Source organism: Lepidochelys olivacea (genome assembly GCF_965140295.1).
Source record: "Lepidochelys olivacea isolate rLepOli2 genome assembly, chromosome: 11".
NCBI lineage: Eukaryota > Metazoa > Chordata > Testudines > Cheloniidae > Lepidochelys > Lepidochelys olivacea.
The window spans coordinates 53,331,006-53,358,395 of record NC_140421.1 but is presented as its reverse complement, the minus strand read 5'-3'; the positions used below and the strand labels follow the sequence as shown (position 1 = coordinate 53,358,395).

At 40.5% G+C, this 27,390-nt stretch overlaps 1 protein-coding gene across 1 annotated transcript in view; it reads left to right on the top strand.

The window, feature by feature from the left end:
- The window catches only part of STAT4 (signal transducer and activator of transcription 4), a 62,218-nt gene that overhangs the window by 24,592 nt on the left and 10,236 nt on the right, over window positions 1-27,390 (top strand). Inside the window, exons 4-17 of the mRNA XM_084643373.1 lie at window positions 5,900-5,998; window positions 7,695-7,787; window positions 10,166-10,244; window positions 11,703-11,788; window positions 12,756-12,907; window positions 14,472-14,630; window positions 15,491-15,583; window positions 16,527-16,586; window positions 18,039-18,056; window positions 18,143-18,236; window positions 19,381-19,425; window positions 23,906-23,989; window positions 24,835-24,933; window positions 26,542-26,677. Coding sequence (XP_084499499.1) covers window positions 5,900-5,998; window positions 7,695-7,787; window positions 10,166-10,244; window positions 11,703-11,788; window positions 12,756-12,907; window positions 14,472-14,630; window positions 15,491-15,583; window positions 16,527-16,586; window positions 18,039-18,056; window positions 18,143-18,236; window positions 19,381-19,425; window positions 23,906-23,989; window positions 24,835-24,933; window positions 26,542-26,677 — 1,297 coding nt within the window. The remainder of the gene's footprint in view (window positions 1-5,899; window positions 5,999-7,694; window positions 7,788-10,165; window positions 10,245-11,702; window positions 11,789-12,755; window positions 12,908-14,471; window positions 14,631-15,490; window positions 15,584-16,526; window positions 16,587-18,038; window positions 18,057-18,142; window positions 18,237-19,380; window positions 19,426-23,905; window positions 23,990-24,834; window positions 24,934-26,541; window positions 26,678-27,390) is intronic.

The window sequence follows — 27,390 nt, the reverse complement described above, 5'->3', positions numbered from 1 at the left end:
TTGCACATAGAAAGGAGTTTCTAGGCACCAAATAATAATTACAGTCTAAAACTAGTTAAATATGCAGTCCCCCATTTAGCCTGCACAAATGCCTTTCCGCATCCGCACATGCAAGATTTTGTATTTATTAATATGGGACATACTTCTACAAGCTGTTTGAAAACTTGGCCAAAAATATCTATCTCGAAAGGTTATTGTGAATTAACTGTTTTAGCAGTAATCAGTTTCTCTTTTTCTTCATGATCTATTAAGATATTTGTACCTCATCAGTTGTCTTATATGGAGTGCAGAATCTATATGCTCTCTGGGAAATGTATGGGGGTTTTTTCTTAGTAAATGTCATCAGCATTCAGAGAATATTTTCACCTGTTCAGAATGAAAGCATTTTCCACTAACTGTTCGCTTCATTTAACAGTGTCCTGGTAGTTACTGAGAAAAAACCCTGTCCAAATATTAATTAGTTATTTATTGTAGATCACTATGTAAATGTTAGGAAAGGAAATACTTTTATATTTAGGAAACAAAGGAAAGGAGCAGGAAAATATTTTTGACATTTAACAATAAAAACAAAACTTTCAGATGCAAAGTTCACCCCAGCTCTCTTCTCTGTTGGCCTTCCTTTAGGCTATGTTAGGTATTAATAAGCCCATCAACACTTATAAGAAAAACCCAGAGGCTTGAAATCAAGTTATAGGAAATAACTGAAGGAAGCAAAGATTTCCCACTGTCTCGGTTTAAAACTTATTCACAATAGAAAACTGCTGTAAGAGTAAAGTGTTTATCAAGATACTTGATGGTTTTTTATGTAAACAAACAAATAAAATACTGCCTAATTGTGGAATCTGTACTCTCCTTTGGTGGCTGGCAGGATGGCATGGTACATTATATCACAATCTAGGATTTGATTGGATTCCCTGACTTCAGGCTCTTTTCTCAATTTTCCCCATCTTCTTCTACCCCCACCATCTTTTTTTGACCCTCCAGTTTTGGGAGATCATTTTCTGCTTCTCACTCAATGGCTAAATTCATGCTTAGCCAAATTCTCTTCAACTACATTGGTTAACTAAGGGCAAAATTGAACCAGGATGGGAGTTTTTGTGGAGAATTTAAACTGATATTGAAGAAAACTGGGTGGTTATCTGCATACTTTTTTCAGCAGCAAATACAATAATCATCGAGAGTTGTATAAAACAGGTTGGGACATTAAGTATTAAGTCTTTAAAGATGTTCTTCTGTATAGCAGAGACAAGGTGGGTGATGGAATCTAGCTTATAAATGAGCTTTCATTGATCTTGTTATTTTTAAGACACTATCTACGTTCTGTTAGGATGAAATTCACCCACTGGTGTTGATGCCAAAGCAGCTTCCAGTGCAGCAGCACTATGTTTGGTCCTGCTGCTGAGCGATGGCAAAGTGGGACACCAGAGACTTTCTACTCCCGGGAAGCTATGGAGCTGAGCTCCATGCCAGCTCCCCATAGTCCAGAACAGGGTTTTTTAGGGTGTGTAGCAAAAAGGGGGCTGGGCTTACTTTGCCCCTGTGTCTAGAAACATCTATGTAGCAGGTCCAACCAATCACAGCCTCTGCCTCACATAGGCTGCAGAGGTGATCTGCACTCCTGTGGCGAGCGAGGAGTGAGAGAATTCTCTCCCCATTACACACAAAACTTATTTACTTGAGCTTTGTGGAGCTGAGAGGGAAGGGAGTTAATTCCCCCTTAATCACTTTGGTCTTTTAAACAGCTAAGTCATTAATTTTTTTCATTGTGAAAAAAAAAAAGAGACAAGAAAAAAGTTTTGTGTACAACTGGTATCTGTAGAAATGCTGGGAAAGTCCCTGTTACCTGGTGATCGTATGGCGGGGGATTTTAAATCATCCCACTGACAAGAGTTTCTTTTGAAACGCCTTTTCTATGTAAATACATTTCCTGACTCCAACACAGAATTTCATTTTTTGTTGACTTTGTTAAAACAGCTTTTGTTTGAATCCTGTCTCTTTCACTTGGCAATGACAAAAAACTAGAGTCTGAGGGATTTAGTTTTTGCCCTCTTTTGGTTCTTTGGGATGGCCACTCCTCAGCCATCTTGATGCGGACCCCTCTGACCTCAGTTGATCGCCATCCCCCCAATCCAAGGCTTAAAATGGGCTCAAAGGCTCAGCCTAAACTGAAAGAGAGATCTCTGAGATGGGTCTGTCACTGCATGTTATGATCGCCTTCTGCAATCCATGTCGGCAGACCCTTATGTCCTGGGGCTCTTTATGGGTATAAGGGTCTGCCCATGACAATCTGACAGCAAGATCAGGTCTGTGGTGTATTAAACATGCTGCCAAAACCCTAAGATTTTGTTACAGGGTAGTGGGATTCTGTTGCTGGGCAGTGCCTAACCCAGACTCCCCACTCCTCAGGCTGTCCACTTGCAGATTGCCTGTAGAGACACCATGACACAGCAAAGACTCCTTCCAGCCAGCCATCTCCAGGACAGAACACTCAAATGTAGGAGATAGGGCAGTAAAGAATATCAGCAAACAAAACCTATAAGAATTAGAAAGAACTAGCTAAGCAATGGACAAACATTAACCGATTAATCATCAGGGCTCGTTCCTCAGCTGGTATAAATTAGCTATTGATTTCAATGGAAGTTATGCTAATTTACACCAGTTGAGGATTTGGCCAACCCTTAATCTTGTCCCTTTCCTCATGAAACACCACTCTAGTCAAACAGGATGAGGCTTCAGTCCTCTGCAGGAATATCCTCAAATCCCAGCCCTGATCACATATGATGTCCCATGTTCCCCTCATCTCCTTTCATGTATGTTGAAAGTGGGAGCAAAGTTTCATTCAGAATTTACTGAGGGCTAGATTGACAAGATGCCCATACAAGGGAGTAAGAAGCCTCCTTGTACTACTGCATGGGCTACACCCTTGTGTCCACATGAGCAGTGATAAGCAAGCATTGTGCACCTGTTTGCTCTCCTTCATTCCTTCAGAGCCAGTGGGTGGGAAGTAGGCAGAGAGAATTGAGGAATGTGCAGAAGTTTGGCTCTGCTCCTGTAACACGCTGGCCAGCACAGCTGAGCTGGTGCAAGAAAGGGTTTGTATAGATCAGTAAATGACCACCAACAACCTTACCCACACACCTTCCCCTTATCTTCACCCACAGCAAGGAGGAGGCAGGATGGGAATTGTGCCTTAGAGGGGTGTCTGACGTGCAGTGCCTCCTGGAATAGTGCTGGTTATTCACCACTACCTTGCTCAGGGCTGTGCCTAAAATCAACAATCTAGCCCTTGCCCTTCATTCCCCAAAGCAAATGATACAGATTACTGCTATAGTAGAACATTCTTTCTTTTTAGGTTATGTACATAGTGAATTTGAGTCCATGGTGATGTTAGAGTCTTCACTGGTGATTGGAAGCACAACTCCTTGAACTTGTCACAATCTTTTCAGCACACTTCAAAGGGATATTAGGAGATACAGCACATGTGGCAGCTGTGGGAAGTTTATTTTACCCCATATAGCAGGTACATTACTTAGCATTCAGCTGATTAACTCTGAAGCCTTGTTTCAACACTGAGGGCTGGACTACCCTTGCGCTTAAGTCGATGTAACTTACTGCATTCCCGGGTGTGAAAAAGACACCCCCTGAGCGACATAAGTTACGTCGACCTAAGCCCTGTCCACACTGGCGCTATATCAGTGGGAGATGCTCTCCCGCCGACACAGCTTCCGCCTCTCACGGAGGTAGAGTTATTAAGCTGATGGGAGAGCGCTCTCCAGTCGGCATAGCGCATCTTCACCAGATGTGCTACAGCAATGCAGCTGCGCCGGTGTAGCGCTTGAGTGTAGACTTGCCCAGTGTGATGAAAGCCAAAAGCTTCTCTGCTAAGGGTAAGGTAACCCTTCACTCCCCGTTCAATTGACTGCAAAAGTCCTGTGCCTTTTACATCAGTACAATTTCTCTCTGGAAACACAACACTAGGGGAAGCACAACGTTTAATAACAAGCAGCCAGTCCCACTGATTAAAATGATTTGTATTTCTCTTGAAAGTCCGTCTTTCTCTCATACTATGCTGCCTTGCAACTGCAGACAGCGTAAGCAATGAAAAACACCCTCCAGCTATCCATGCCTCATCCAAAAACACCAAGGGATTTTTTTGTACATTTTTTGTTTTTTATATGTAGTACTACCGCTAAGAATTCAGCTGTGCAGTCACGCGGATGTGACAAGAGACGACGAGTCTCTGCACTCTTCCATCACGCATCCTCATCCTGTTGACAGACAATGGAACAACTGGTTTAAGAACTAATGAGATGTTTTAAGAATTGTGAAGCTGATTGTGCCAGGCAAAGAAAAAGCAAGGATAGGAAAAATACTTAATAGAAACAAAGCCAGAGGAGAGTGAAAACTAAATTAGAAAGCTGGAGAAGGGGAAACACTGCAAAAGAGACGAAGTATTTGGTTCAGGAAAAGCGTGAGAAATTGTACTGTACTAATGATAATAAAAATATGAAGAAACACTAAGGTAAACAAATATTACAGAAAAAAAGGCAAAAGCACAAAAGAATATTATTGGGAAAGGCACTGCTTCAGGGAAGTGGTACAAGCTTTCCAGTTTGCCAAAGACAGCATAAACTTTATTAATATTTGGTCCCCTTTGGCCTGATTCTCATCTCACAATAGTTCTAAACCAGTATAACTCCATTAAAGATAGTGATTCTGCCCCTGGTTTACATTAGTGTGAATAAGAGGAAAATTGGGCTCCTTGTCTTGGGATGAAAGCTGCTTCTTCCATGTGTTATTGGAATAAAAATTGTTCAAAGAGATTGGCTAAAATGAGAACAGATTTAAGTCTGTTGGTATATACTGTACGGGGGAAGGCTTTTCTGCTTACATAGTTACTATGCTGTTATGTGATATATAGTTTTCTTGCTCAAATGCATGCTACATGCTGGATTGAAAATGGAAAACCTGATTTAAAAAAAAATGCATCAAAAATATGCTGACAAGAAAACCATCTCAAACCAGATATGTTTTCATTTGAAGGTCAAATTGTTCCATTGCTACATATAAGTCATGGCTATATTTAATGGCACTAATGGATGCTGCATTGCATCATAAATCTACATGCAGTAATATGTTTTATCGGATTCTTGTAATCAATGCAATCATATTTGTTTTTAAAGAGGGTGAAAAATCTACTACTACTGTAGAAGCCTCCATATTATCTAGACATACAAATAAGTTACTTAAGACGCCTTTTGATTTATACTGTAATCTTTGTCCTCCCACCCCATTTGCTCCTACCTTCTCATTAAACTTACTTGTGTGACTGGCCTGTTGTAAGACTGTAAGCTCTTTGGAGCAGGGACTGCATCATGCTCTGTGTGTTTGTATAGCACTTAACACAGCGGGACTCTGATAGGGGCCTTTAGGTGCTGCTGTGATGTGAATAAATGATAATAAATACCATATAAATGTATGCAGTCCGTCTCTTTAAAGAAGTCATGCAATTGCATCAAGCTGGCTTATTCTCAAAAAACTCCAGCCATTGTTAACACCTTGTCAGCTGTATCAGCATTAGCATCATTGGGAGCCCTAACATGCATGGCTCACTGTGTACCAGCACTGTGTCATCTAACCTAGCTCAGAAAAAGTCTAAATGACACGGTGCTGAAAATGGTGTCGCCAGCAGGCAGGCTATCTACATAAGGGCTCCCATTGTGGTTAACGCTGGTTTATAGCTGAATCAGTGTTAACAATGGTGGGAAATATGAGCGAAATCCCCTAAACCTGTACAAGGCCAGTCAGTGGACAATGAAATCAAGATTTTTATTATTTACATAGGGAAGACCCTAGATTTCTTTTAATTTTAACATTTACAATTTATTTATGTTTGCAGGGAAAATATCATGGTAATCCTATGCACATAGCAGTTATTATTTCAAACTGCTTAAGAGAAGAGAGAAGGATATTGGCTGCAGCCAGCATGCCTGTACAGGTAACGTATTACATTTTATTAATCTGCTTTGGCCAGGTTGATCACTTGTACTGAGGACCAAATTCAGTTCTCTTATGATGAAACCAACAGGAACAGGGAGGACAAGATCTGGACTTCTGTCTCCAAATCATGTAAACAGCATGTGCACGTTTGTGTGTGCAGAATCAGGACCTTACACATGAATTTAAGTAACTTCAGTATGTTACTGTTAATCTTAAGAAACTATAGGAATGCCTTGGGAGAGAAGACATTATTTCTGATCACAGGCCCTGACTTTCCAAAGTGCTGGGGGGTGTTTGACCCCTGCTCTGCCCCAGGCCCTGCCCCTCTCCACCCCTTTCCCCAAGGCCCCGCCATGCCTCTTCCCACCGCACATCTTCCCACCCACGCTCTACCCCCACCCTTGAGTGTGCCGCATCCTCGCTCCTCCCCCCTCCATCCCAGCCTCCTGCAAAATGCAAAACAGCTGTTTGTGGGAGGCGCTGATCCGCAGGGCCTGCCAGTGGGAGGGAGGCACTTGGGGGGGGGGAATGGGGAGAGCTAATGGGGGGCTGGCTACTGGTGGGTGCTCAGCACCCACCATTTTTTCCCCATGGGTGCCCTAGCCCCAGAGCACCCATGGAGTCGGCGCCTGTGTTTCTGAAGCATGGAGCAGTTTTTGACTCGTGTTGTAAGAGACAAGTTTCATTGTTAAGTTTTATCTTGTATTTATTATATAATATTTATGCTAATGATCATAGACTTTAAGGACAGAAGGGACCATTGTGATAATCTAGTTTGGCTTCCTGCACATTGCAGGCCACAGAACTTTACCGACACCTGAAATAGACCCCTAACCTCTGGCTGAGTTATTGAAGTCCTCAGATCATGTTTTAAAGACTTCAAGTTACAGAGAATTCACCATTGATACTAGTTTAAACCTGCAAGTGACCCATGCCCAGTGCTGCAGAGGAAGGTGAAAACCCCCCCAGGTCTCGGCCAAACTGACCCAGGGGGAAATTCCTTCCCAACCCCAAATATGGCAATCAGTTAGACCCTGAGCATGTGGGCAAGACCCACCAGGCAAACATCTGGGAAAGAATTCTCCGTAGTAATTCAGAGCCCTCCCCATCTAGTGTCCTGTCTCCAGCAGTTCGGGATTTTTGCCACTGGGAGTCGCCGATGGACTACATGCCATCATAGGCAGTCCCATTATACCATCCCCTCCATAAACTTATTAAAAGAAGTTAATATATTTTTAAAAACCACACAAGAAAATCCCAAACTGTACAATATGCATTTTGTGAAAACTGTTATATTGATGGAAAAATTCAGACAGATTCATTTAAGTTATGTTAATAAGTGAATAGAATGTATGTGCTTACTGGGGTATTAAAATATTTTTTTCAGCAATATAACAATCTTCCTACAATATATTTTCATTTTGGATTTTCTTGTTTGTTAAACATATATTAAATTTTAAAATGTTTGCAACACTACCTTTATCCGTTCTGATCTCAAGATACAGTGGGTGTTGTTTATCAGTCTGTGGAACGACAGTGATTTACACCAGCTGAAGATCTAGCCCTAAATTCCGTCTTCTGTGCTAGATGTTGGAGTGGAGTTATTTGTATGGAATGTTCTATGTAAGGCGAAATAGCTTTGCTGTTCAAGAGATCATAGATGGTCTACATATGACATATTTAATTTGTTCTAGGGACCACTGGAAAAACAATTGCAGAATTCCATAGTTTCAGAAAGACAAAGAAGTGTGGAGCACAAAGTGTCAGCCATTAAGAACAGTGCCCAGGTATGTTGTGTCTGTTACAGTCTGGGACAGTGTGCTAGGTTCTAGGACTCCGCACAGAGATACAGATTTATTACTGCAGATTCAGTGACACAGCCTGTTCAGCTGGGGCCTACTACTGTATCGCAGAAATCTCTCTCTACAGTAGAGGGAACTAAGGACAGAGAAAGAGGTCCTGCAGGGATAATACTAGAAACAACTTAGCTCAAGAAGAAGTTTGGCTTGAGGATTTGTTTTCTTGTTCTTTATATAAGAACAAAGGAAAAAAACAGAAAAGGGGAGAATTTGGGTGTCAAACCCAGGGAACGGGGCACTGGATCAGCACCTATATATTTAGGGTCCAGATAGCGTCACAGAGGAGAAGCAGCCTGCTCATAATGTTGGTTTGCATTGATCCTCTTCTGCAAACTCCTGCATAGAATCTGTTGCTGGGGCTTTTTGTGGGGAAGGTGAATTTCACTGAAAAGGAAAGGGTAAAGAAGAATAATGTATGCTTGAGTTGTGCATGAAAAACAGCCAAATGTGCATTCAACTGCACACCTTGCATTTTCATTTCCAAAGTTTAGTCCCCAACATAGGAAAAAAAAACAAAACCCAGATGTGGCGGTCTGTGCACACATCTAGATTTGGAGACTGGATTTGTATAATCTTCTAAACATTTACTATGGTTTCCAGGTGTCCAATTTTCAACCAGAAAGTCTGGACACCAAAAGTCTGGTTACTGTAGGCAGGTGGGAGTGGGAAGGTGGGGGGGAAGATGCCAGGTCATCAACCCGTGCCAGCCCCTGCTCAGCCGGGGCCACCTCCTACTTGCATGGGCTGCAGCTTCCATCCCAGCCCCGGAGCAGAGGGAGCCAAGCTGCGGTTGGGGTGGGGAGGGGAGGGAGGTGGAGAGCATCGAGTGATGGAGGGAGAGGAGCGAGTGTGAGGGGTGTGGCCTTAAGGGAAGGGAGGGGGTGTCTTAGGGGAAGAGCATGTTCATAAATCATCTTTTATGATGGATTACTTGGAGAAGTCTTTCCAAACCCTTTTAAATATTAAAGCATGAAAGTGAAACTCTGTGCAAAGCAGAGAAACTGAATGACTGCTTTGGCCTTTTTCAAAGTTCATAAAGGTGTCTTTATCTAAAAATGAAGTCTGTGGCTACAGACCTGCAGAACTTATGTCATTCTGCTGGCCAGAACTTTTTCTGGAAATCTCCACTCCCTTCTTGTAGGCCCTGATCCAGCTCCCAGGGCAGTCAATGCAAAGTCTTCAATTGACTTAAATGGTGTGGGATCAGGCCTTCAGAGTAGTATGGCCCTGTTCTGAGATATTCATCTGTCACAGGAGAAGGTCTTTTGCACAAAGTATGACTCAGCTTGTTTCACCTTAGAGAAGTGGAGAATAACTTTAAATCTCCAAATAGGCCAAAGAATTATAAAAACAAATGAAAAATTGGAGCTTTCAGTTAAAAAAGGGAAATTATCCTGCTGTGGCAATACTCTGCAAACAGGTGTTTTTGTGTGCGCACCAAGATGGTAGAAGTAAGTGTTTTGTTTAGGGGTTTTTTTTAAATTAGTTCTTGGGATTATACTTTTAAAGATAAATTCTTTTCTTGGATATCCACATTAAAAATCCCCATGCCATACTTTGAGTAGCTGTGTGTTCAAATCCACAAGCATAATTTAATTAATAATTTTCATAGTTAGTGTGAGTAATCACCTATTCTTCAAAGAATGACAATTTACAGTGCCAAACTACTAGATTTTAAAATGTGGGTGGGGGAGGGGCATCCTTGATTTGTTTAAGTGTCAAAGGGCAATTACTCTAATAGTTTACATAAATGTGTTTTAGTTAGGTTTATATTATTGATAAGCCGTCTTAACTAATTTTAGTCATTTCTACTTTCAAACAAATAAGGATTTGAATTATTATTTGGGGAGACTGGTTTAGATGAAAATAAATTATGTGGCCAGATACAGACAGGGTCTTGTTCTGCAGGCAAAACTTGAATCAATGTGGTTTTGCTACAGCAGAGTTCATGATTGGGCTGATTGTATCAATAAGAATATCAGTGTGTGAAAGAAGAGAATATATGACTTTCCTGGGATGCAATGAAGGGAACCCCTCTCTCCTTCTATAATATTATGGTCTGCAGCTGCACACAAAATTATCATTTTTTTGGGAGATTAGTGAGTAGGAGATAAACAGTCCTGTCAAGTCTTTGACAGGGAAGGGAAATATTGAAATAAGTCAACTGCAGTCTAGTTTCAAAATATTGAAATAAGTCAACTACAGGCTAGTTACAAAATAAAATAATGTTAATTAGGAACTGTCGGATATGGTGAACCCTCAAGTGCTATACTGAATCTTTTTTTTTCTTCTTAATTTATAAAAAGATGACAGAACAAGATGTCAAATACTTAGAAGATTTGCAAGAGGAGTTTGACTTCAGGTATAAAACAATACAGAGCCTAGGTAAGCTTTTTCATAATTATTTTAAGATGCTGTGAGAAAGTGTTGATTATAGGGCTAGATTCCAGTCACAGATATGTTTTGTGTATTACCTTCAAAGCATACGTAAGCACAAAAGCTGATATTTTGAGATATAAGCATGATGTGTATGCAAAACTGCTGTCTGTGCCATAATGCACACTTCTGGGGTTAAAAAAAGTAATAATATCCTCAGTGTACAGATGCAGTTATTTTCTGTAAATGAGCTATGAAGCAGTGTGATCAAGTCTTGGGAATTATGGTCTCCATAGTTTAGAGGATACTTTTTTCAAAACAATTTTTTCATGTTTAACATGGCCCTTCCTCTTACAGAGTGGAATGTATAGGTCCCCATGCTTACCCCCATAGTGGAGTTTTCTAAAACCAATTTATTAGCCACTAACTTGGCCTTCCAGTCTTTCTGACCAGAGCGGTGATGATCATCTGGTAAGCATTCCAAATGCAAGCTTGAGCAGCCTGCAGTGGTTCTGGGATCTGCAATCTGTCACACTGCAACAACTTCTTCATCACCCTTCTTCAGAAATGAAACTGGCACCCAGCTATGTCTGCACTGAGACCTTAATGGCACCTCCCTTTGAACATGTAGAGAAATCTGGGCCCCTAGGTGTCCCAAGTTCTTCAGCATGCCAGTCATATGAGACTGAGATTTAAGGTGTCAGAGCACAAATTTCTATGGAAGGCACATGCCAGGGCCCAGCACAGATATAGATGGCATTAAGTTCTTCTTTGAAAGTAGTTGGAGATGTAGAGAAACTGAGGGGTATAGAGCTGCAGAGGAAAAGGGAGTGGGTCACACTAGGAAGACGTGAAGCCAGTGGACGACCAGTAGCAGGAAAGATCACGTCAAGATGAAAACACCTAGTGACCAGTACTCACAACTTCCAAAATTCTCATGGTTACGAGCACCATAAAATCCCCCATCCCAAATACCAAACCTTCTTGCACCTATCCCCCACCTGCAAATATTTCCTCAACCGGATACATCGTTCACACTAAGATTCCAAAGAACTTTGCTATGATTACTGACAGCATCGGACACAATTTTATAATGGCTCATCACAGTTCAGTACTTGAATCCCATCCAAACCAGAATGATATAATAATGAAATAAGAGTATACACAGACATAAGAATCTAATAATTTCTATGTTACTAGTACTCATTTCTTCCCTATACTCCTCCTGTTCCACACAAGAAAAAAAAATCAAAATACCCAGCTCCTATAATAATTCTTAAATTCATATCAGAGTCAGTCTATGCAATTGAAATTATATTATATAAATTTTAATTACAAACATTCGTAGATTTCTTTACTAGCTACCAGGATATAATCTGTTGAGGGCTTCCCACCTCCTACCCCCATTATAAACACATACACTTACACGGAGGTTACCAGATGATTTTTTTTCTCTTCCCCCTGTAGAGCAGGGTGACAAAAACAGCGTCCTGATGAAACAGGAAATGATGATGTTGCAGGAAATGCTCAATACCTTAGACTACAAAAGAAAGGTTGGTAACATGTTTTGTCATTTGTGGTTCATTTGCTTTCTCCCCCTGCTCCCACACTGAATAATCACATTTAAGGAGGCATTTGCACAAACTCTCCCATCCAAAGGAGCAGGTAAACATAATTTTGTGTTACAAATACCAGGGGGATGATGGGGGAGTTTACTAGCAATTAAATAACTGGCAATTCTAAAGAGTACAACTATGGGCTTGAGCCTGTTAGTTGGCAGGTGAGGATTAACCATCAGCTCACAGGAACTGTTCTGGATTCATCCTCTTCGTTTGCAAGTTACTGCATTTAAAGTCAGGAAAAAAACCGCTCCGGATCAATGTAATCACATAACCATAAAACCAGACATCACACTATTGAGTGCAATTGCATGCCAACGGATGGTGGGGAAAGAACTTCTTCTATGTCTGTTTTTTTGCTGTTCACCTTGGAATAGCTTAAAAACTTCCATATAATTTCCACATATTCTTTTCATCATTAAAGAAAAGTCTATGTGGGGATACAGTCCAAGATCACAGAAAGGAGCTTGTGACCTTAACGGTGCTTCTACATGGCAAGATCCTGGAGGTGTCATGCCATAATAAATTCACTAAAAAAAGTTGTGTAGAAAGAATTCATTAATATTCAGGACTATTTTTAGTACAATGGCCAGAGAATCCAGTCACCTGAACCCAAGCAGTAGTGGTATAAGTATGGTCACTTTCTCAGAAATAAAAATTAATCCATAAGCATGAGAACATTATATATTTAAAGCCTTAAGTAATTTGAATATGGTGTTTCAAAGAGAAATGCTTAAAAACAAGGTGAATCCAAAACACTTAATTGCACATTAACATGTTGCACATTTTTCCTAACTCTAAGAATTTAAAATTTATGGCCAGCATAATAATTGGTTTTCATTTGCGAGCTTTATTGGTGTTCCCTGTGATCAGTTGGTGACACTTTTCCTATTCCTTGCAGGAAGTCCTTAGCAAAATGGCACAAGTAATAAATGAAAGTGATGTCTTGATGAACAACATGCTGCTTGAAGAGCTTCTAGATTGGAAGAGGCGCCAGCAAATTGCCTGCATTGGAGGTCCTCTACATAGTGGGCTTGATCAGCTCCAGAACTGGTAAACTTACCATTTACTTTAATTTTCCAGTGAAAACCACAGGAAGTCTGCTGCCTCATAGTAGCCCAACACATGTAAAAAGATAGAAGCTCTGATGGGACCCTGTCATATGTATGAATTAATTGAGTTTGCTGCTGATATGGTACTTAAGGAAGTAAGTAACTGAAATGCCATGGGCTTTGATAGGTGTAATCTGCTGTTAGAATGAATACAAAACAACAAGCTCTACATGGAGACTCATCACTTGCAGATTATTAAACAAAACAACAGCGAGAAGCCTCCCATATATCACATATACTTCCTCAAAGGAGTTTTGCTAAAAAGAAATAAATAGCTTGATTAAAACCACACATAAGTGTACAGATCTAGTCAAAAACCCACAGAGAAACAACGCTCTTATCTCATGGAGTCTGACTTCTCTGTGCGTATTAGAGTGGCACACTGAGCTCACTAAACTCGTCACTTGAGGACAGTGGGAGTTTTATCGGGTAAAGACTTCCTGCTTTGACTCATTCAGTGCATCACTTCACCAGATTTGAAACGATAGGTCATTGCAACAAGTAGGAGTTTAATGAGAGATCATAGCCTGTATTTGAGAGTACCACAAGGCTCAAAAGGAGGTGGTCATGTCTAGATTCAAAGTTCAAATTGAAACATAAACATAATTAAATTTGACAGTTGTAATGGAGCCAGAGAACATTCTTGTTCCGTTCAGTGCCTTCCCAACAATTTTTTTATGTCCCGTGAAGCTTTTGTCCCCCGTCTGCTGGAAGAGGCATAGTGAGGTCAGCAAGGAAAAAGGGAAAGAATGGTTGCAGGGGGGAACAAGCAAAAACAAAACCATTTTTCATTGTTGAAAACGTTTCAGTTTTTCATCAGAAAACCAATATCAAAATGAAAATTTGTATTTTGGTTGAAAAGCTTTTTTTTTTTTTTTTTTTTTGGTTACCAAAATATTTTTTCAATAAAAATTTTTTCAACCAGCTCTACCTGATCTTTTTGTAAGGACCTATGTGAATTTGTGACAAAGATATAACAGGACAAATCTTGAAGTCCCTGCGATTTTTTATCCACTCCTCACACAGTTATGGGAAGGGAGACTTTTATAAAAGTCCAATATGGGATTTTAGCCACATGAATCCCATTAAAGTAAACTGTTAGCCAAGTGTGCTTGGATTGGATTTTCACAGTCATCTCCTCACCTCTCAGGGATATAAATGTTCTTCTCTTAAAGAGCATGTTTTGCAAAAATACTACTGAGCTTTGGCATTATTGTCCTGTAGTAGTGGTTGCATATATATTTCTCTTTAGCAAGTCACAGGCAGCTTCAAGTCAGTGTTCATGAGGTCTTTGGGAAAGGGCTAATTTCTAAAATGATAAAGGAAAAATTTGGCCAGTGGTTCACATGTATTCATTTAACTGGCTCGGGTTAGCTTGTATAAGGCTAGTAAATGCCAATCAATTCTAATTCTATGATTTTTCTGACAAGAACTTCAGTAACTTTTATGTTCTAATAAGCGATTTATATGAGAGAATTGTAACTTAATCATTTGTTCTGCAATAGTTTTACACTGCTGGCAGAGAGCCTATTTCAAGTAAGAAGGCAACTGGAAAAATTGGATGAGCTGTTGACTAAACTGACTTATGACGGAGATCCTATTCTACTGCAAAGGCCTCACCTGTTGGAAAGAGTCAACTTCTTGCTCTACCATCTTTTCCGAAGGTACGTGAGCTGTTATACGTTTGTGTGTCATTTAAGATGCAGGAATCTAAACCAAACACAATTTATCATCGAAAAGAAAAAAACCTGAACACGTCTTGGTATTTAAGAGAGTATTTAACAGAGCTTGGTATTTAAAGGTGATGAGCCCCTATAACACTAACAGATGTTGGTAGGAACCTGGGGATAGGAGCTTCACAAATCAGGCCCTTAAAGTTTTGTGGTCAAGTTCTGCCTTTGGATAGACATGCATAACTCCCATTGATTTCAACAGGAATCATTCATGTGCCTCTGAACAATGCCTTGGGATGCCAATTTCTTCCATGCCTCTCATTCCCCACCATGAGTGCCACACTCACGCATCCCTTTTAGTTTCTTCCTTTTAAGTAAACCATATGTTGTTACTGTTCCATCCCTGGTGTTCTGCCTTTGCTGTGGATGTACCACGCGACTGCACTGCTAGTACATACGTAGGACTGGCTCTGTCGGAGAGCAAAATTTGGCCATTTGTCTTCAAAATATGACGGAAATGTGAAATGATTGTTGTATTTCATGTTTTAGACATTTTATTGGAATCAGTTTTGTAGCATGTTTTCCTTCCTCATTTGTGGTGTATCTTTCCTGTATCTTTTAGTGGAATAGGATACCTGTGTGCTATGTTGTGTTCTTCTATTATATTCACCTAGGCTATTTTTTAATGGGAATAACTTGCAAGAAATCTCTAGAAAGTGAGGTGTTGGACTGGGATGTACACCTGCCACTCCAATATGCATAGAAAAGTCACCCTCCATGATGTGAAAGCCTTTTGACTAGTTCTGTACATTTATGCGTGCTTTTAATCAAGCTGTTTCTTTTCCAACTAGTTCATTTGTGATTGAAAGGCAGCCCTGCATGCCCACCCATCCCCAGAGGCCAATGGTACTTAAAACCTTAATACAGTTCACTGTTAAACTAAGGTAAGTAAAGGAAAACTAGTGTTAATTCCTTTATTTCCATATTACATTATATCCTGGGAGAGCCAACATTTAACTCATTGGGCCAAATCCTGCTGACTATACTCAAGCAGAGATCCTATTGCCTTCAATGAGAATTTTCTTGAGTAAGGACATACATACACTGGTCCGAATTCTGCCACCTACAACTATACATGGAGTAAGATCGTGCTCCACGTGAGTGAAGGTGCCAGCTTCTCACTGTGAGTAAAGACCTCAGATGTTTTCCTGGTCACATTTTTAAAAAAATCCTGTATTGGATTCTTGCTTTAATGACATTACAGACAAAATAAGGCACAAAAATGAAGTCAATAATAATAACATATCACATCACACAAGCCAGCTCTGCAGTAGTTTCAAGGCTACTCTTGCACATAAGCAAGGCAAATTACTGCATTTTTGGAGGCTTGAGTCTTCAACAACTCAGAGCCTGAATTTGCTCCCCACTGGTTCCTTGCCTTCTCTGAAAATAGGACTGGATGGTGGAACTCGCAGCTGAATCCCATCCACCAGCAGTAAGAATAGAGGGAACAGGAGCATTCTTGTGGGGGGACAATGGTATAGGAACCCCCATACTTACTATCCTCTTGATGTCTCTCAAAACAGCTGCAGGTCTTATGCATTCACATTTTATCTGTGCCATCCTAACTTTTGTCACATGCCAGCACTTATGATGAGGGAATGAGGGAGATAAGGTGGCAAGTCCCTCCCTCTTCAGCTTAAGCTTGGGACCCTGTAAATCATGATGCAGCTCTGGATACTTGGTCTGGTTTTCTTTAAAATGGGATTTTAGAGACCTTTGACTAGGGAACTACCGGCCTTTATTCTATAGTGACAAATAGCTTTACTATATAAAAGGGACAAGTCCTAGTTCTGATTATTCAGTTTTACACTTTTTATTTCCCAGGCTGCTAATTAAATTGCCAGAGCTGAACTACCAGATCAGAGTGAAAGCAACTATTGACAAGTAAGTGACTACATTATACCCCTAGGGCTCAAAGTCTGTGTTGCTGCTTTATGTGGTTTGAAAGTTGTTGTGTTTTTAAAATACAAGACCTATTCGAATATTAAGGAGGTTTATTATAGTCAATAACTGGTGAAAGATTTTATTTTATATTCAAAAAAAATCTCTCTTTATATCGGATATTTTAAAATTCGAGTCAGCAGTTCCAATGAAGATTTGTAACAGGAGCTGTGTGAAACACAGTGCTTTTGGCTGGCAGCAGCAGCAGCATATTCATTCAAACCATTTTTCAGCTTTGAGTCCTGTGGGATTGTGCCCCTTGAGTTCTGCATTTACACAGATCAAAAAAGTTAAAGGGAATGCCGACCAGTTTTGCTGAGTTTTGGGTGGAAAGCATATGTTAGCCCAAGTTCACTAAAAGGTTGTCATACCCAAGTGAACCTGGGTCGAGCTTTGGCTTTCATAACACATCTGTCTTTGCAATGCCCCTATGCTTTTGACGAAATCAGGCTGCATTAATTTGTAATCACAAAACAAATAACTGCTAAGATCCGGATCCTCGAAGAGAATGGGAGTTTCAGGTTTCTCACTGGCTGTTCTCAGCAGAACCTTAGGGGCTAGCCACATTTCAACTTCTAATTGAATGATTCTAACTTGTAACTAGTTAATAGCATAGCTAGCTCTAAAAGCTAATTTATGTCAGAACACCACACAGGCCCAGATCCTGCTAACATTTACATACCTGCTTAACTTCATTTCTGTGAATAGTTCCATTGATTTCAGTTGGACTACTCAGGGTAGTAAAGTTAAGCATGTTCTTGGAGGACTGGTGCTATAGTTAATAACTATGGAAGCTTAGAGTGTTCCACCCCTGCCAGAGACTGAGCGTGGCACATGGCTGTCTTCCTGTAAGTGGTTCCTCTGAGCCCCCCCCCCCCTTTTCTTTTTACAGTGTGATTTGGTTAGTCCTCCTTCTTCCCAGGTGTCTGGGCAGGAGGACATCTCAGAGTGCACTGCCCTACATATTGATGCTTTGTGCACGTCCTCCAGTCATTCTGTGCCCTGCTGTACAGATGCCTCTATTTTCCCAGAATGCATTGATGCAAACATAGTTAGGCAGAGTGGTAGCTTTGGATATGCACATCTAGCTCTGATGGCTGAAAAAAGGCTGTGGAGGCACAAAGTGAATCATATTACCTTTTGCGAATACAGACTAACACGGCTGTTACTCTGAAACCTGTCATATTACTTATAACTAGCTATGTGCCTGCCTGATTACAGAGCAAAAGTCACAGCTGCATTGATAATATGAATGGACCTTTAGAGGCCAAGGCATAATTTAATCTGCTCTTTTTTAAAAAGGCGCTATTTAGTTTGAGTGCATACTATATATATATATATATACACACACACACACTGGGTTACAGGATATATTTTCTCTTTCTTTTTTTTAAGGAATGTGTCAACTGTAAGGTAAGGCTATAAAAGTTTGAGACTTCTTAACTTATCCCACATTATTTTATCTGCCATTGTGTACATTGTTGTAATGTGTTTTCTAGTAATCGCAGATTTGTTCTATGTGGCACTCATGTCAAAGCTATGAATATGGATGAATCTGCAAATGGAAGTCTGTCTGTAGAATTTAGACATTTGGTAAGTTTGCAAGGTACTGTTCTTGTCATGTGACATTGGTAGAGCAATCACAGAATTTTTTTTTTAACCTGAACAAGGAAAACTATATCATTCTTACAGCTGTCTTTCTTTCTCTCTGCTTCACTATAGAGCTTCTACCTAGAACCTTTCACAGCCCCATCATGCCCTGCTTTTTGCTGGAGTTTTAAAGAAACAGCACACATAGCCTCATAGTACTTGCTTTTACTCTCTTTATCAAATATATGCTATACAATGTTCACTGTTAATACTCCACACAAGATTAGGTACCATGTACTTTCTGCTCTACAAACCAATCTCCTTCCCGTTCCCTCTGTGTCCAGTGGCTCTAGATTTTTAATCTGACTTCATATGATTTGTAGCGTTTGAGTTTCCATATTTGCTACTGATAATTATTTTGGATATTTTCTTGAATGAACAAATGAACTGACCAAGTAGATGAAAATTAAATAAAGGAAAAGGGGTGTTTAAAATACTTGGAATGAAAAATTTTCCTATCAAAAATGGAGTTTTGTCAAAATCAACATTAATGCTGGGTCTTTCATGTCCCCATTCTCCTGATTGGTCCTGCTGCCTGACGGGACTACATCTCCAGTGATGTGCTGTGGTCTCTTTCTGTGGCTGAACCACTGTGGGGTATCATAGAAGTCCTGCAGGAATGGAGTCTGCAATTAGAATGCAGTCTGCAATTAGAATGCAAGTCTTCACTTTTTGCATTCTTGTTTAGTTATTTTATTATGAACTTAGCTTTATTGAAATATTATGAGTTAATTGTGTATTTAAAAAACTTTTCTTTAAAATAATCACTGAATAGATTTATGAAGAAACACAATCAGAGCCTGAACTATAGATGTTGAATGTAAATCGTGTACTTATCACAGGATTATCCAGTGCCATTAGTTTATGTAAAGACAAATTTTGATTCCACCGGCCATTTAGTGTCATGGAACAATTACTTACTATTTTGAGATCCCTGAAGAAATCATATGTTAGTTTCTGAAGGATGCACAGCACAAATAGACCATCACTATACAACCATAGTAGTAGAACCACTGTAGCGAATACGGCTGCTAAATATTTCTGTCTATAAACTTCCTGAATATAAATCTTAATTTCCATTTTACAGCAACCCAAAGAAATGAAATCAAGTGCTGGAAGCAAAGGAAATGAGGTATAAAGTTTTTTAGTTTTGTAATGTGTTTTTTTTTTATGACTTTCAAATAAAAAGTATTTTAGAATGGATTTCCGCGAATCTCATTTGTAGGCATGTTAGCTTTTGAAATAAACACAGTCATGATAAACTGAACAGTAGACAGTTGTAATATAATAAAAATACACGAGAACTTTTCAGAAATAAATTTCTTAGAAGTTTGAATGAAAAAGCCTCAGTTTTATACAACAAAAACGGTTGTGTTAGACAGCAGGATATATGTATCCAAATGCATGTGTTTCTTCTTAAGGAGTATTCTTTTAAATTGGGCCCAACATTTATATTTTGTAAAAACAAAGTTTTATGAAACCCAGAACAAGAGAAATGTTTCCACAAACTTTTTTTTTTTAATCCAGTAAGAACAGTTCATTAAACAAGTAAACTGAGGGCCAAATTCACAAGTGGAATAAGAGTGTAATTGTATTGAAGTCAATGGGGTTGTGCCTTCTTCAGTCAGCATTGAATTTGGTCCTACTTTGGTAATATTTATCAGTAGCTGGTCTTAGTGTGCCCCCTTGTGGTTAGATTATAATATAAAACTTCAGATTTACAGAATAACTAACACACACTGGACTATCCATGCCCTCTGACGGTTGGGAGACTTATGTACACTTCTGCTTTGTAAAGTGAACAGATGTTGTGAGTGATTGCATCCTAGAATGGTCTAAAAGTATAATTCTCCCATATACCCCAAAGAAAAATTTACATAACCTCAAAATAGGCATTTTCTTGCTCTCTAAAAAACAGACCTTTAAACAAATACCATTAATATCGGTATAGGGACATCAGTATGAATTAGTATTTCGAGTAAGTTTGCTATTTTTCCCTCTGGTTTTTGTTTAATATAAGATTGAAACAAAAATTAGAATTCTACACATGAATGTTCGTACAGCTTTAAGTGTACCAGTATAGTTAAAGTGGTATAACCCTCTAGTGTGGATGCAGCTATTCCAGTATAAACATAGTATGGAGTATTCCTGTCCAGGAAGAGGAAAAGCTGTACTGGTCTACAGTACCCTTCTACCAGTTTAACTGCATCCGCATTAGGGGTTATACTAATATATCTTTAAAAAACCCCACATTCCTAAAAGACACAATTATAAGAGTACAAAAACTGCGTATAGACCAGGCCTTAGTCATAGAGTTTATGTGCAAAACAAGAAAAAGATCAGCATGGATGGTTTAAACAAAAACGAAAAACCCATCACAACCTAAAACCAAGCAGGACACATTTTTGCACACACATCTGTATTCTTGACTGGAACAATTCACCAGTTGATTAGTAAAACTGAAACTCAGGGTCCGATTCTCTGGTGCTCCGTGCCTTGTGAAGTGAATTTGCACTAGGGTAAATGAGTGCAAAGTGGGTGTAAAATGCTACTGCCCTGCCCTTAGTTTGTGCACCTCCTATTAAGTTTGGATTTAGTCACAGATGCTGTGGTCTTATCCAAGGGTTTGGCTACACTTACATTTTATAGCGCTCTAACTTGCTGGCTCGGGGGTGTGAAAAAGCAGAAGGTTTGAGCGCTTTAAAGAGCTTGTGTGGACAGGCTCCAAGCGCAGGGAGCCACTCTCCCAGCGCTCAGAGCTAATCCCCTCGTGGAGGTGGATTACCAGGAGCCCTGGGAGAGCTCTCTCCCAGCACCGGCACTTGACCACACTCACACTCCCGCAGCAGGGCTTTGAACTTTCTAGTGTAGACATAGTGTAAATGCTCCCCTCCCTTTATGCAACCCTGTGGGAAGCAAAAGAGCACGGATGGCATGAAGAAAAGTTGAGGCCTATGCAGATGGGACAGGTAGTGAGAGAATATATTCCTCCAACAGATCACATCCTCCCCCTGAGAATTCTTGGTGCCAAGTGTCCACTCAAAACTACTATCAGGACTCCCAAGTGTTCAAAATATATGCATCAGGCCCCCAAAGGATGCTATGAGATCTTTTAAAGTCTCCTGATTTTTAAATAATTAGCGTTTGGGGTTTTTTATTTGCCTTCTAGTTTGTTAGCCTTTTAGGTTTACGTTTTCAAAATTCTCTCTATACCCAGGAAGGTTAGCAACATTCATTTAAAGAAAACCCACAAAAAGTAAGGGGAGATTCTCACATAACCACAGGTCTCCAGGAATTGGGACTTGACATTAAAAAAAAAAAAGACAAGATTCACAATAAAATTATAAGTGTTGGCACCAGGGTGAGGGAGATGGGCTGGATGGAAGAGCGGGGCCGGGAAAAGGCTGTACTTTGTGTACCATTCTGTTTGGTAAATGGTATAATATCCCGAATGCAGTTACAGCAGCTCTCAGCAGCTACAGATCCTCTGATCATCCTCCACCATCAGAGGGAGTCACAGCCATGCTGCCAGCCTGTGGGGAACCTAGTGGCAGCAAGACAGCTAGTGCCTATTGTGCTGGGGGAGGACAGGAAACAGCACAGAGACAGAGTGATTCCATGTGAAGATCCTTGTGATTTGGCCAGTCTGTTACTTTTGTTCTCCTGTGTGTGGCTCATCTGGCCATGCCACAGATTTGCCAGCTTTCTCAGTATTGCTGCCGGCCCCCACTTTCTGAGGTGATAGTGCAAACATATGGGTGGCTACTTCTTGTCCTCAAATCTTTTCTGCTGGCTACTTCCATCTGCTGCAGGCAAGAGGAGACTATGACTTTCAGTAGGATTATTGGAGCTATATAGCTAGTTTGGAGTGTTTAAGTAAAACTGCTGGTGGATCGCTGCATGCGGTGACAGATGCCAAACTTCTACCAGCTTCTGCCTTTTTATAAGCACAGACTTGCTCTCCAAGTATGTCTGTGGTTACGGTTTGCAGATGTGCTCTTCAAAACACATACGGTCAGTGTTCTAGTCCTGGATGGGGAAGTTGAGTTAATCATTTTTAGTTAACAGATGGAGACAATTGTCAATGTTCCATGCTGCAACTGCAATTGGGAAAAAATATACTGAGGCTCTAGAAATGGATTCATAAATGAGATAGCACAAGTATCCTGCTTGGTTATTATAGCTGTGTTATTTGTGCCACACTGCTGCTGGTCCCAGGTTCTGAAAAAAGGAGAAGGCAAAGGAGTGTAGTAGCTAGAATAGGCAAATGAAATCTCTCCTGAGAGAGGTCAGGTACTTTTGAAAATCCCACTGGGCAGCCATCTGCATCTTTAGGTGCCTAAATACCTTAAAAATCTGGCCCAGACAGTTTTTAATTCTTTGATTGGTTAGTTCTTTCATTCCAGGTAAGTGTTCGTGAAAGCCTATTGATCAGAAGGTTCTGCAGCTGTGGTTTGTGCCACATTGGGGGGGGGGGGGGACGACACGACTTTTTATTCAAAGCTTACCTTAAAAGGTGAACTGCAAAGCCAGTGAAATTGTGCCTTCCATGGCTTTGGATGATGCATAAAGTTGACATCATACATTTGGGTTTGTGTCTCACTTTTGGTTGTAAAAAACTGGCTTTTCCCCATTGAACATTATACTAGGAATGGCAGGATTGGGTAGTTTCAGGAGGGGAACTTTGACCTGATAGGAGGTGGAAACCTGATATACAGCTCCCGGCTGTTATTTGCCCTTGCAGGCATGCGCAAGGGGAAGGGGAGTCATGGAAGGAGACCTTCCTCCTGCGGCCTATGCAAAGACAGAGAATTATAAATACTCTCTGTAAGCAGGGATTTGACTTAACCCCGCCATGGAGCAAATCAGCTGGAAAGGGTTGAAAAGGAAGTGGAGCTCTAGCACACTCGAGAGCAAGATACACCACCCCTTTGGATGGTACAGAGCAGGGCATGCACCCCCACCCCCCCTGAGCTCTGAGCAGCCCTGGGAGAGTTTGTGCCTGAGGCCCAGTCTCTCCCTGTGCTGCAACTGGTGCAGGAGGGCCTCCATGCAGCTCTTTGTGCAAGTTGCACAATCTAGCCCAATGTATGGAGGAGCTGTCGGGCAGCAGGAAAGCTAAGTGAGCGGCTGCTCAAGTTTATCCCTTCTGGGATGTTGCATTCCCAGTCCTCCAAAGATAGACAGAGTCCGCTGGGAAATCGGAATCTGTTTTACATTGAAATTGTCAGTCACGAAAGAAGCTTTTTAAAAAGAAAAAACAACATTTGAGGCCATCTCTATAACTTGCAAAAAGCATAGTTCCTTTTGTTCATTTTTCACTTCAATCCTTAAAAGTGCAACAATCCCTTTAACAATGTTTTCTTAGCTTCTTCAGAAAACAGCAGAAGTTTTAGGCAGAGTTTAAGGTCGGGGCACTGCTGCTTTTTTTTTTTTTTTTTTTTTAATAAAATACCCACGATTTTCCACTGGCTCTGCTTATACAGTATATTCAACTGACATATTTTCTTTTAGTGTTGTGTTCTCTGTACGGTTTGGTTGTAGTCAGGCTCCCAAAACCAGTTTTAAGTGCCAGCTTTGTTCACAGTTTTATAATGTGTTTGCTTCCTCAGGGCCCTCAGATGGTAACTGAAGAGCTGCACTCCATCAGCTTTGAAACACAGGTCTCCCTGTATGGTCTGACTATGGATTTGGAGGTGAATGTTTTCACTGTTTTTGTGTGGGGAAGAATAAGCAATTATTTGTCCTCAAGCCAAATCAATACCTGTTACTTACAAGAGTTTGAGAATTCTTGGATAAAGATGCACAGTACATAGATTTACAGCAACTTTTGAGCTAACTCTAATTGGCTATGCGTGCTTCACTTTGATACAGTATAAATATGATGTTCTGCAGAGCATTTCGTGCACAGTCCTGCCCCCAGTGAAGTCAGTGGCAAAATTCCCATTGAGTTCAATAAAAGCAGGATTGGGATGCCGCGTGGAGCAGCACGGCATGCTGCTTTGAGAATGATATGATATGGCAAGAGAAAGTTTTAGGGGCCCATGATACACATGACTGCAGGTCTTCCTGGTTCACCACTTGTGCGCATCATAGTGTGGCTGACATGAGCCCTCCAACAGTGCAGGGGATACCATAGATCCCCTCCCTGCCAGACAGATGACTGGCTGTTGGCAGCTATACTTCGTGCAGCCCTTTCATACAGCTGATAAGGCAGCCCCTAGGCACAGCTACAGCCGGCCATCTGGGTCTCTGTGGAGTCCAGCACATATAGCTGAGCTCTGAGACTAACATTCACTGAACATCTGGGGGCCCATCCCCAGACCAACAGTTAGCCAGCAACAGCACCCCAGGAGATCTCTGCCCCAAGGAATATGCCAAAAGACAAAGAGGCGATATTGAGACTATTGCAGTTTCCAGTACTACAAAACTATTATGCTAATTTAAAAAACAACAACATGCTGGTAGACTAATACATTCCCCAATGAATGCCTTGTATGCAACACTCTGTAACATTCACATACTCTGTCTTCTTCACCAGACAAGCTCTTTGCCTGTAGTGATGATTTCCAATGTCAGTCAGTTACCTAATGCTTGGGCTTCTATTATTTGGTACAACTTGTTGTCAAAGGATTCTCAGGTAGGTCTTCAAATCCCAAATATTAATTTTCTGTATATTTCAGGTTTCTAGTTATCCACTTGTCAAGCAGAAAAAGATTTTTTCCCAGATCTGATACTTCTAGGAAATCTGGCCTTTTTTCCTGTACATACACTCTATACTACAAATTAGCTGTAATCACATTTATAATAATATGATTAACATTATGTAGAGGATTGAATGGGCCTTTGGATCCAGACATGGTGCCTTTTTTACCTCCAGATTAACAGTTCAAATGTAAGATAGGTCAGTATTGACTGAAAACTGTTACTATTTGACTCCTGGTTTTTGGTCTGTGTGAAATGACTTATTGGAAGTTTCCAGTCTATTTATTATTGATTTGTATTATCATAGTACCTAGGAGCTCCTGGCGTGGACCCGGACCCCACTCTGCTAGGCACCATACACAGTTCTTAGTGGACAAATCTCAATATCACAGAGCAAACATTCTCAAATGACATGTTGGTAGTCCTGGTAAAAAGACCAATGATAGAATGGGCTTGTAGATTTAATTACCCTTTCACTCTCTTGATGTGGTTTCTCTGCAACAGGACTGGGGAAAATTGAAGGGGTGTACTTAGAAGTCTTGTACTCCTGCTTCTTGCACTGTTCCTAATTTGTGAGTATATGGAACACCTTAGAAGATTGCCTTGTACTAAATGCTGCAAACCTATATCATTCACAAACACTAACTTCACTGAAAAAAATGATCCACGCCTGTGATTAATATATACTTACATGTTATACGTAAAAGAGCTTTCATTATTCAGATTAATTCTTTGCAATATGTAACTCATAGCTTGAGCATCAGTCTGTCAAATTGGATACATAAGAGTTTCTGTACTGTATTAAATACAGTTTTCCTCACTTATTTCACAGGAGTTAGTGCTTTTATTAAATTAGAGCATAAGTAAGTGGACTGACACCACCTGCTAGTAGCTCCAACTTCAGGGGAAAGATTGTTGCTTCCCAGTCTGCGGTAGGTTGAGAACAGACTGCTAAGTTAGTCACACCAATTACCTTTACCAGCATTACTGCTACCATATCGTGGAATAGCTATAATAGTAGCTGTACATGAGAAGCTCCTCTAGTTTTTCAGTCGGGGATTGGTGGTTGCCTGTAGATGTTGCGGGGACAGAGAATGCAGGAAAGGATGTGTCAGAATGCCACCAAGAATTGGCAGACCAAATGACAATCCATCTAGATATCAATTTTAACCCAAACAAAACTCTTAACCTAAGTCTTTGGAGCACAGTCATTAGTCTGTTCTAGATTAAAGGATTCAAATAGAAAAAAAAAATCCATCAGCCAGGCCATAAAAAGAATTTAACAACATATTTCCATACAGGGTGTCTTAAAGGATTAGTTAATAGACTTGGCACACTGAAGTTGTGTTTGCTCCAGATGGAAATTGTCTTCTGAGAACACCTGCTCTTATCGGGCAGCTTTTGTTTGTTAGCATTGTTAGCAGCACTTCCTTCTGGGACTATCAAAACTAAGGTGCACCTGACTTCCTCTTTGCAGTTTGAAATGTCTAATGTTTTTCAGAGTGGCTACCAATGTATAAACAAAGCATGAATTCTATTGCAGAACCTGGCTTTCTTTAACAATCCCCCCACTGCCACTCTGAGTCAACTCTTAGAAGTACTGAGCTGGCAGTTTTCATCTTATGTTGGTCGTGGACTCAATTCTGAGCAGCTCAATATGCTGGCAGAGAAACTTATGGGTAAGAACCATAAAACTACGATAGCTGTTCAATTTCTATTTACTTCTAAATATTACACATGACAAGCCACACTCTGCCCACTTGCAGGTTAGAAGTCAAAATTTATGCCCAAAATCCCCTCTTCCACCACCCCCCTTCTTCCCCCACATTGTTCACTAGTTCTCAACCAATTTGTAAATACAGTTTGCCTTCTTCCCCTTTGTGCTCTCATGTGCTATTGCTACGGGTGACATCACTTTTCAGTAACACCAACTACCTCCACCACTCCGCTCAGCGTTGCCAATTGTTCGTTAATACTTTTAAAGTAAAAAAGGTACGTTTCACCTTATTTTTGGCAAAAAGTGCCTTAGCTTGTGAACTTCCAGACGATTAGGCTAAGCAAAAGGGTGTCATAGTTGCAACAAACTATGGTAAGCGTTGTTAAAGAACTGTGAACCTATTATGAAATGAAAGGGCAGTCTTGGTCTGTTAAAATAAATACACACACACACACACACCCTACCTTTTATCTTCTGGGTCACTTGTCTCCTGAAGGCAAAGAGGGATCACTCCTGCTCTGCTGATGAAGGAGAAGGGAGCTCCTCTATGGGCAGGAAGTGTAATAGTTAAGTCATAGTAAGCTTTCTAGTAGCAGGATGGACACTTGAAGGTTTCAGCTACCTGTCCTCCAGAAGGGGGATTCAAGCTTTGGAGGAGGCTGGTAGATTTATCTG